We start from the raw sequence: 11,628 nt of genomic DNA on the forward strand, positions 1-11,628 counted from the left end.
GGATGTTGTTCTGCCTCCAGAGCCCAAGACCAGAGAACAGTTGTTACAATGTGAGTCTCTTTATAGTGAAGTAACTAACAGTCTCTTTTTACTGCCACTCCTAACAATCCCTCTAGAAATATATATAATATATAGCAATAGTAGATCTAATCAAAGACTGGGTATCTATCTGACTCCTCATATTTCTCTGATTTGATCTCTGCTGTGCTCTAATCAAAGACAGGGTAGATACAGTATCTGACTTAACTTATTGTTCTGACTCCCCTCATTGGTCTCTGCTCTTCTCCCAGATTCCTGTCAGCTCACACTGGACCCAAACACAGCAGGCACACACCTCTCTCTGTCTGAAGGGAACAGAAAGGTGACCTGTACAGACCAAGTCCAACCATATCCTGGTCATCCAGACAGATTCACCAACATAGTCCAGGTTCTGTGTAGAGAGGGTCTGTCTGGACGCTGTTACTGGGAGGTGGAGTGGACTGGTTATGTTGTTGATACAGCAGTCTCATATAAAGACATTAGCAGAACAGGGAGAGGTAATAGATTTGGATTCAATAACAAGTCCTGGAGTTTACATTACTATAGTGGTAGTTATTGTTTCAGACACAATAATGTTGAGACTAAAGTATCAGGCCCTCAGTCCTCCAGAGTAGGAGTTTACCTGGATCACAAGGCAGGTACTCTGTCCTTCTACAGTGTCTCTGACACAATGACCCTCCTCCACAGAGTCCAGACCACATTCACTCAGCCCCTCTATCCTGGGTTTAGTCTCAATGGTACTGCTGAGCTGGTTAAACTGTAGTAGGGTCCACATAGATACTAGTCATGCTGGTGTAGTCTATAGCTGAGCTGGTTAAACTGTAGTAGGGTCCACATAGATACTAGTCATGCTGGTGTAGTCTATAGCTGAGCTGGTTAAACTGTAGTAGGGTCCACATAGATACTAGTCATGCTGGTGTAGTCTATAGCTGAGCTGGTTAAACTGTAGTAGGGTCCACATAGATACTAGTCATACTGGTGTAGTCTATAGCTGAGCTGGTTAAACTGTAGTAGGGTCCACATAGATACTAGTCATACTGGTGTAGTCTATAGCTGAGCTGGTTAAACTGTAGTAGGGTCCACATAGATACTAGTCATGCTGGTGTTGATGGTCCCCAGATGTGATGATTTATTCTGCTCTGTTTTATGTACAATCCTTATTTTCTGACTGATTTGAATTTGAAGAGATTTAAGGTTTTCATATTTGATAAAATACAATGTCCATTTCCATGAATCATGATGTCTGGTGTTGATGTATATTGGTTGTCATTCAGAACCATTGATATGTTTTCTCAGTTGGTTCTCTGTCTCTATGTAATTCTCCTCAGTATCATTGATCAGCTTGTAGGCTCGGCCCTAATTGATGTGTTCTCTGTCCCCTGGAGCTGCATGGAAAATGGTCCAGGAACAAAAGGGCAATTCAGGACTAGTCAGTCCACTACAAGCTGGTATCACTTACTTTCTACTAAACTATATGGACTGGTTTCCCAGACACAGATTAATCCTAGTCCTGGACTAAAAAGCGTGTTCAATGTAGATGTCCAGGAAACCGTCCCTAAATGTGTCATCTTTCATCCTCCCATACTGCTCAGTCCAGCAACATTAAACCTGTCCAGCAGGTGGTGCTATTGACCAAACAATAAAACCAGCAGATATCTGGACTTGCCACTCAGTATATCAGTAATGTTCAGAATAGTACTTTAATATCATTGGAGATTGATGGTCTTTTTAATCCACTATCCAGTCAGGAACAGATGAAGTTAGGTCTGCTACTGTTCAGTGATTAAATATGATTTATGGTGATGGGAAATAAAAAAATCCAACACTAAACTTCATCTAGTAATAGTTTTCCTTTGTTATTTATTCCAAGGTGTGTCTTTAAGTTGTAAATGGATTGTGTGGAGGTGAGCTAGTGGTGTGGCTGATAGAACAGAATGAAAAGGGAGGAAGAGGGGAGGAGTGAAGGGCTGTTCAAGAAACCAGATGAGGAAGAGAAAGATATTCAGGGGAATTACTGGTCTCTGTTCCAAATGGTTCCCTATTTCCTACGTAGTGCACTACGGTGCTTCTGACCAGGTCTAAAGTAGTGTTCTACGTAGGGAATAGGGTGTAGATTTATTAGAATATCATGCTTTAGTGTTTGGCACAAAACATCTGTCATTAACCTGGTTTCAGAGTCTAATACACACCATTAACCTGGTTTCAGAGTCTAATACACACCATCTGTTATTTACCTGGTTTCAGAGTCTAATACACACCATAAACCTGGTTTCAGAGTCTAATACACACCATCTGTTATTAACCTGGTTTCAGAGTCTAATACACACCATAAACCTGGTTTCAGAGTCTAATACACACCATAAACCTGGTTTCAGAGTCTAATACACACCATAAACCTGGTTTCAGAGTCTAATACACACCATAAACCTGGTTTCAGAGTCTAATACACACCATCTGTCATTAACCTGGTTTCAGAGTCTAATACACACCATCTGTTATTAACCTGGTTTCAGAGTCTAATACACACCATTTTCCTGGTTTCAGAGTGTAATACACACCATAAACCTGGTTTCAGAGTCTAATACACACCACCTGTCATTAACCTGGTTACAGAGTCTAATACACACCATTAACCTGGTTTCATAGTCTAATACACACCATAAACCTGGTTTCAGAGTCTAATACACACCATCCGTCATTAACCTGGTTTCAGAGTCTAATACACATCATTAACCTGGTTTCAGAGTCTAATACACATCATCTGTTATTAACCTGGTTTCAGAGTCTAATACACACCATTTTCCTGGTTTCAGAGTGTAATACACACCAGAAACCTAGTTTCAGAGTCTAATACAAACCACCTGTCATTAACCTGGTTACAGAGTCTAATACACACCATTAACCTGGTTTCAGAGTCTAATACACACCATAAACCTGGTTTCAGAGTCTAATACACACCATCTGTCATTAACCTGGTTTCAGAGTCTAATACACACCATTAACCTGGTTTCAGAGTGTAATACACACCATTAACCTGGTTTCAGAGTCTAATACACACCATAAACCTGGTTTCAGAGTCTAATACACACCATCTGTCATGAACCTGGTTTCAGCGTCTAATACACACCATATGTCATTAACCTGGTTTCAGAGTCTAATACACACCATAAACCTGGTTTCAGAGTCTAATACACACCATCTGTCATTAACCTGGTTTCAGAGTCTAATACACACCATCTGTCATTAACCTGGTTTCAGAGTCTAATACACACCATCTTTAATTAACCTGGTTTTAGAGTCTTATACACACCATCTGTTATTAACCTGGTTTCAGAGTCTAATACACACCATTAACCTGGTTTCAGAGTCTAATACACACCATTAACCTGGTTTCAGAGTCTAATACACACCATAAACCTGGTTTCAGAGTCTAATACACACCATAAACCTGGTTTCAGAGTCTAATACACACCATCTGTCATTAACCTGGTTTCAGAGTCTAATACACACCATCTGTTATTAACCTGGTTTCAGAGTCTAATACACACCATTTTCCTGGTTTCAGAGTGTAATACACACCATAAACCTGGTTTCAGAGTCTAATACACACCACCTGTCATTAACCTGGTTACAGAGTCTAATACACACCATTAACCTGGTTTCATAGTCTAATACACACCATAAACCTGGTTTCAGAGTCTAATACACACCATCCGTCATTAACCTGGTTTCAGAGTCTAATACACACCATTAACCTGGTTTCAGAGTCTAATACACATCATCTGTTATTAACCTGGTTTCAGAGTCTAATACACACCATTTTCCTGGTTTCAGAGTGTAATACACACCATAAACCTAGTTTCAGAGTCTAATACAAACCACCTGTCATTAACCTGGTTACAGAGTCTAATACACACCATTAACCTGGTTTAAGAGTCTAATACACACCATAAACCTGGTTTCAGAGTCTAATACACACCATCTGTCATTAACCTGGTTTCAGCGTCTAATACACACCATCTGTCATTAACCTGGTTTCAGAGTCTAATACACACCATCTGTCAATAACCTGGTTTCAGAGTCTAATACACACCATTAACCTGGTTTCAGAGTGTAATACACACCATAAACCTGGTTTCAGAGTCTAATACACACCACCTGTCATTAACCTGGTTACAGAGTCTAATACACACCATTAACCTGGTTTCAGAGTCTAATACACACCATAAACCTGGTTTCAGAGTCTAATACACACCATCTGTCATTAACCTGGTTTCAGCGTCTAATACACACCATCTGTCATTAACCTGGTTTCAGAGTCTAATACACACCATCTGTCATTAACCTGGTTTCAGAGTCTAATACACACCATCTGTCATTAACCTGGTTTCAGAGTCTAATACACACCATTAACCTGGTTTCAGAGTCTAATACACACCATTAACCTGGTTTCAGAGTCTAATAGGGCTGGGCGATATATCGATATAAAAAAATATATCGATATATATTTTAAATGTGATATGAAATTAGACCATTTCGCATATATCGATATAGTTGAAATTTGCGCTTTGATCCTTGCTCCAAGCAAGCTGCAGACCCGGAGCTCTCTGCACTGCTCCCCGCGCCTCCTCTTTCATGCACAGAGGGCGGAGGGGCAGGAACAGACACTTCAACAAACATGGAGGAAGCAACAGCGTCTGCGGAGCGTTTTGACGACGAATTGGTTAGTAAAAGAAAAGCATTGGCTCAGTCATTTGGAGATGGTTCGGATTCAAAGTATCAGATGAGCAACAAAATCACGTTATATGTAGGCAGTGCCATAAAAAAGTTACAGCCAGGGGTAGAAGCACTACAAATCTTTTTCACCACCTAAAACAGTGGCACAAACTGCAATACGAAGAGTGTGTGAAACTGCGCGCTGCAGAAGCCCCAGCCGCAAGCCGTCGACAACCCGAAAAAGCTCCAGCCCCGAAACAAAGCTCACTGCAAACTTCATTTTCCCGCAGTGTGGTGCCTAATGAAAAGAAAATTGGCAAGTGGTGTACTATAACTAAAGCGGTGTCCTATCACATTGCTAAAGATATGGTCCCTGTTGCAACTGTGGAACAAGTCGGATTCAAAAAGCTACTGAAAACTATGGACCCGAGATATGAGCTTCCCAACTACTTTGCACGAGAAGCACTGCCACAAATGTCCACTGAAGTCAGGCAGAGCCTTGCTGACCGGCTCGCTAACGGGACCCATTTTGCGTTGACCAGCGATATGTGGTCGAGCAGGACATGTGAGCCTGAGATGATGATGAAAACAGCGTCGTGTCGTCTCCAAAACAAGTTATTTCCCCCCCCAGGATCACACCGGTGAGCATATAGCTGAGGCCTTGCAGGACGCAAGCTGGGAAACTCCCGAGAAAAGCATCCGGTTGCTATAACAACCGACAACGGGAGCAACGTGGTCAAAGCGGTGGAGCTGAACGAGCGGCTGAGGATGCAGTGCTTCGGTCAGACTACACTTGGCTATTGGGGAGTGCAGTGTTTTAAGGACTATTCACACATTTTACTGATTACAATATTACTTTATCATTATTTTTTCCTTTGTGTCTTGTCTAAAACTTTTTTTTTATGCTGCTGTCTTGGCCAAAAATTGATTAAGTAGATTAAAATATTAGTTTTTCATTATTTTCCTTTGTGTCTGTCTGCAACTTTTTTTTGTTTTATGCTGCTGTCTTGGCCAAAAATTGATTAAGTAGATTAATAAAACATATTAAAATATTAGTTTTTCATTATTTTCCTTTGTGTCTTGTCTGCAACTTTTTTTGTTTTATGCTGCTGTCTTGGCCAAAAAATGGATTAATAAAACACAAAACATAAAGTGCTAAAAGTAAAATCACTTACAATACAGGATGTAGATTTCAGAAGCATATTTATTAGGTTATTGGATAAGAATTAGTGATGCATTGATGTGTTTACCACTTTAATGTTACAGCTGGTAAAGGTGAGGTAATTATGACTTTAAAATGCTGGTTAGCCTGTTGATATCATCAAGGTAACATATTTAGTTATTATGATAGACTATAGTTTTTTCTCTGGATTGAAAGAGCCAACTGCAAAGTAACTAGAAACTAATGTTGACACGTAGGTAGGCCTAAACATTGTGGAGTTTTTAGTGGAGTAGAAATATGAAGTAGCATTAAATACTAAGCATAAATACTAAGAACATTATGTATTGTTACACCATGTAGGAGCAGTATAGACCTACAGTAGCTGGCTACTTATTTATATGTTGTTTGACTGAATGAAACTGGCTTAAATGTGCTGTAGTAAACATGTTTTATTCGCACTAATCAACCAACACATCCAGGTCTTTGTATGTCTCAATATAATAGTATTATTTAATTAAATCCATGTAAAATAATCTTTGTCTGAAAATAAAATCTGATCCTCAACTGCGTTTCCCTCCAGTCAGCAGACGGCGATGTGCGTCTTTCAGGCGATGCTGCAGCGTGACGTATAATCTAGTGGACGGTTCTTCATAAACAGCTCGTCAACCACCTCGGTAGCTTGCTAGCCAACATAGCCGAAACATTCAAGCTATTTATACGCTTTCTGTCTATATTAGCTACTGTGTTTTAGACACACTTCTGTCGTATCTACTTGTTAACCTATTTAATTTAATATTACGTTATTTTTTATTAGTCAGCTATAGTAGCTGGCTGGTTAAGTTAGCATTAGCCTAGTCGCTAATGATAGCTAGCTAGCTAACATCCCCGAACATGAGCTCCCTAAACTACTCCCCTCCTGTTAAAGAAGAGGAGGTCTGCTGGACGGAGAAAGAAGCTCTGGGGCTGAACATTGTCGTGAAAGAGGAGAAGGAAGAGGAGGATGTTACAGTAAAACAAGAAGTAGAGGGTGAGGCTGTTACAGTGAAAGATGAAGAGAAAGACGTTTCAGTTAAACAAGAGGAAGAAGAGGATGATGCTGTTTTTGGAGTGAAGAAGGAAGGAGAGATTACTGTCACATTGAAAGATGAAGAGGAGGAGACAGGAGATCTGAGTAACACCAGTAAGTACCACCTTCAATTAGTTTTTAACTTTGGATATTCGGAGTTGGCTCGTCAATACCTCTTCAACGGAGGGCCCTGGGATGATGACTGATATGTCTAGAATCAGACGACGTAGAGAACAAGCTACCCCTTGTTTTCTCCGTTCCGTTTCCAAAAAGTGACTTAACATATATATTTGAGGAGGGTCTATCTGCTGACCGCAGACTGGGGGGGCCACGGCATGTAGTGATTTTAATGTAGTGATGTTTTACTACACACCGTGACCCCCAATAGAGCCATGTGAGAGTTCGGTTGGCTACACCAAAGATTATGGATATACTGACAAGATGTCTCTCCGCCCTAACAAGGGGAATCGTTGTCCACAAAGCTGCACTGTGGGTTGTCTATCTCCTGCCTATCCTGTCTTTGGATTGGTGGATACATCTTATTATTGTAATCTATTGTTTATATTATATGAGGGTTGTTGTCGTCAGCCGCCTGTATTCAATGGAGAGAGATGCTAAGCTACTAGCATGAATATGCATAGCGATCTGGAGACAACTCCTATAGTGTTTTTATCAAAGTTGTCGGTATGTCACGTGTCCACATAACAACTTAATCATTACGAAACTTCTGTTAGATCAAGTAAACCTCACGTAGCAAATAAGCCATTCATTTTGTTGTTGACCAAATTCAACACTTTCCACATTGGGTTGATAATTGTTTCCACTTGGATACAGCCTACTGTAACCTACTGGCATGACCTAGAGAGATGCAACCTACTGTAACCTACTGGCATGACCTAGAGAGTTACAATCTACTGTAGCCTACTGGCATGACCTAGAGAGATACAACCCACTGTAGCCTACTGGCATGACCTAGAGAGTTACAACCTACTGTAACCTACTGGCATGACCTAGAGAGTTACAACCTACTGTAACCTACTGGCATGACCTAGAGAGATACAACCTACTGTAACCTACTGGCATGACCTAGAGAGTTACAACCTACTGTAACCTACTGGCATGACCTAGAGTTACATCCTACTGTAACCTACTGGCATGACCTAGAGAGTTACAACCTACTGTAGCCTACTGGCATGACCTAGAGAGTTACAACCTACTGTAGCCTACTGGCATGACCTAGAGAGTTACAACCTACTGTAACCTACTGGCATGACCTAGAGAGTTACAACCTACTGTAGCCTACTGGCTTGACCTAGAGAGATACAACCTACTGTAGCCTACTGGCATGACCTACAGAGATACAACCTACTGTAACCTACTGGCATGACCTACAGAGATACAACCTACTGTAACCTACTGGCATGACCTAGAGAGATACAACCTACTGTAGCCTACTGGCATGACCTAGAGAGTTACAACCTACTGTAACCTACTGGCATGACCTAGCGAGATACACTCTACTGTAACCTACTGGCATGACCTAGAGAGTTACAACCTACTGTAACCTACTGACACGACCTAGAGAGATACAACCTACTGTAACCTACTGGCATGACCTAGAGAGTTACAACCTACTGTAACCTACTGGCATGACCTAGAGAGATACAACCTACTGTAGCCTACTGGCATGACCTAGAGAGATACAACCTACTGTAACCTACTGGCATGACCTAGAGAGATACAACCTACTGTAGCCTACTGGCATGACCTAGAGAGGTACAACCTACTGTAACCTACTGGCATGACCTAGAGAGTTACAACCTACTGGCATGACCTAGAGAGATACAACCTACTGTAACCTACTGGCATGACCTAGAGAGTTACAACCTACTGTAACCTACTGGCATGACCTAGAGAGTTACAACCTACTGTAGCCTACTGGCATGACCTAGAGAGATACAACCTACTGTAACCTACTGGCATGACCTAGAGAGATACAACCTACTGTAGCCTACTGGCATGACCTAGAGAGTTCCAACCTACTGTAACCTACTGGCATGACCTAGAGAGTTACAACCTACTGTAGCCTACTGGCATGACCTAGAGAGATACAACCTACTGTTACCTACTGGCATGACCTAGAGAGATACAACCTACTGTAACCTGCTGGCATGACCTAGAGAGATACAACCTACTGTTACCTACTGGCATGACCTAGAGAGATACAACCTACTGGCATGACCTAGAGAGTTACAACCTACTGTAGCCTACTGGCATGACCTAGAGAGATACAACCTACTGTAACCTACTGGCATGACCTAGAGAGATACAACCTACTGTAACCTACTGGCATGACCTAGAGAGTTACAACCTACTGTAGCCTACTGGCATGACCTAGAAAGATACAACCTACTGTAACCTACTGGCATGACCTAGAGAGATACAACCTACTGTAGGCTACTGGCATGACCTAGAGAGATACAACCTACTGTAACCTACTGGCATGACCTAGAGAGATACAACCTACTGTAACCTACTGGCATGACCTAGAGAGTTACAACCTACTGTAACCTACTGGCATGACCTAGAGAGTTACAACCTACTGTAACCCACTGGCATGACCTAGAGAGTTACAACCTACTGGCATGACCTAGAGAGTTACAACCTGCTGTAGCCTACTGGCATGACCTAGAGAGTTACAACCTGCTGTAGCCTACTGGCATGACCTAGAGAGATGTAACCTACTGGCATGACCTAGAGAGATATAACCTACTGTAACCTACTGGCATGACCCAGAGAGTTACAACCTGCTGTAGCCTACTGGCATGACCTAGAGAGATACAACCTACTGTAGCCTACTGGCATGACCTAGAGAGTTACAACCTTCTGTAACCTACTGGCATGACCTAGAGAGATACAACCTACTGTAACCTACTGGCATGACCTAGAGAGTTACAACTACTGTTACCTACTGGCATGACCTAGAGAGTTACAACCTACTGTAACCTACTGGCATGACCTAGAGAGATACAACCTACTGTAATCTACTGGCATGACCTAGAGAGTTACAACCTACTGTAACCTACTGGCATGACCTAGAGAGATACAACCTACTGTATTCTTTCTACCAATTGATTGGTTGAAATTTTATGACGTGTATTTGTTCATATAGACACACCCCGTGTGTTTAATAAAATCAACTGTATGTGCAGAACTTGAACTGAACTGATACTTCAAGCGTTTGATTAAATAATTAACACACACAAATGACTTGAGGAAGCCAGAGGTCAATATAACCAGAAGAAAATAACCAATTCCCCACCTGCTGCTGGGCTTCGTTAATTCTGACATTATGCTCCTGAAGTTTCCGGTAAAATCAGCAAACTTTTTCCATTTCCGTTTGAAGTGCCAATTTATCTTACCATTTCTACCAATCTGCGTGCCAGTTATGAACGAGTTACAACACCTGTTTGGCCCCGCCACTTCCTGGGTCGGTGAAGTGAGGTATTAAATTTAAGGATTAAATCATTTAAGGAATATATCCGAGTCTCACGCTCATCACCTGTGGAAGGCGGGGCTTCCAGCGAGGTGTGGATTTAATAGTATGTTGTACCTAGTTTCCCTCCTTCAGGGAACAGTGGTTATAGTCATAACGTGTGGATTTAATAGTATGTTGTACCTAGTTTCCCTCCTTCAGGGAACAGTAGTTATAGTCATAACGTTAAGCTTGTCATATGATGAACTTTAACTTAAATACTGGATCTTGCTGTCGGACAGTTTTTTTGTATTCAGATCTCTGAAATGCTCTCTAACTACGTAACATTTAGTGTCTCCTTATGTTACGCTGGGAAAACAGTTTTCATGGGCACAGAAATCCTAAATCATTTCAGTTTACTAAATCCAATGGTTCTAACCGAGAGTCACCTTAACTTTATTGACACCCAAATGGATACTGTCATTAATGCAGTTCTTAAATAATTACACATAATTCTTAATACTGTAGCTGTTTAGTTACAGTCACATGTTCAACTATCATCAGCTGATCCAGGAAATCATTTTCTGCTTGCCAGTCAAATGTAGTTCTTCATTCATTACTCTGGTAAAGACAGTTATGCTGTTCTCCATGTTGGATCCAACATCCCTAACAAATTGATGTTCATAATGTTATTGTCTACTTGATTTACAGTAGGGTCTCGTTAGTCCGTTTGGAAACGGAGATACTTAGTTCATAATGTGTAGAGAACTGTTCCTTGGTGGATAGGCTATTGTACAACACACAGAGCTATTTTCCTTTATTCAGGACATTTAGAATGACAACACATTACAGAGTAGCCTAGTGGGATTATTCACAAAATTATCTGGTGATCAGGTTATGAATTGTCATGACAAAGACATTTTAGTCTCCTTGTTTCACCTAAAATATGAAATGATTTATAGTCCTAGGTCTATGTTGTTGTTAGGTGAAGTTATGGGTCCTACAGTAGGTCTATGTTGTTGTTAGGTGAAGTTATGGGTCCTACAGTAGGTCTATGTTGTTGTTAGGTGAAGTTATGGGTCCTACAGTAGGTCTATGTTGTTGTTAGGTGAAGTTATGGGTCCTACAGTAGGTCTATGTTGTTGTTAGGTGAAGTTATGGGTCCTACAG

At 41.1% G+C, this 11,628-nt stretch overlaps 1 protein-coding gene across 1 annotated transcript in view; it reads left to right on the top strand.

Annotated features, from left to right (window-relative positions):
* LOC115186728 (tripartite motif-containing protein 16-like) overlaps window positions 1–1,554 on the top strand; it is a 13,609-nt gene extending 12,055 nt beyond the window's left edge. Inside the window, exons 5-7 of the mRNA XM_029746254.1 lie at window positions 1–50; window positions 291–833; window positions 1,460–1,554. The exon at window positions 1–50 is cut by the window's left edge and continues 10 nt beyond it. Coding sequence (XP_029602114.1) covers window positions 1–50; window positions 291–802 — 562 coding nt within the window. The 3' untranslated portion in view covers window positions 803–833; window positions 1,460–1,554. The remainder of the gene's footprint in view (window positions 51–290; window positions 834–1,459) is intronic.
* The last annotated feature ends 10,074 nt before the right edge of the window (window positions 1,555–11,628 follow it).

Source organism: Salmo trutta, unplaced genomic scaffold, assembly GCF_901001165.1.
Source record: "Salmo trutta unplaced genomic scaffold, fSalTru1.1, whole genome shotgun sequence".
In the NCBI taxonomy this organism is placed as follows: domain Eukaryota; kingdom Metazoa; phylum Chordata; class Actinopteri; order Salmoniformes; family Salmonidae; genus Salmo; species Salmo trutta.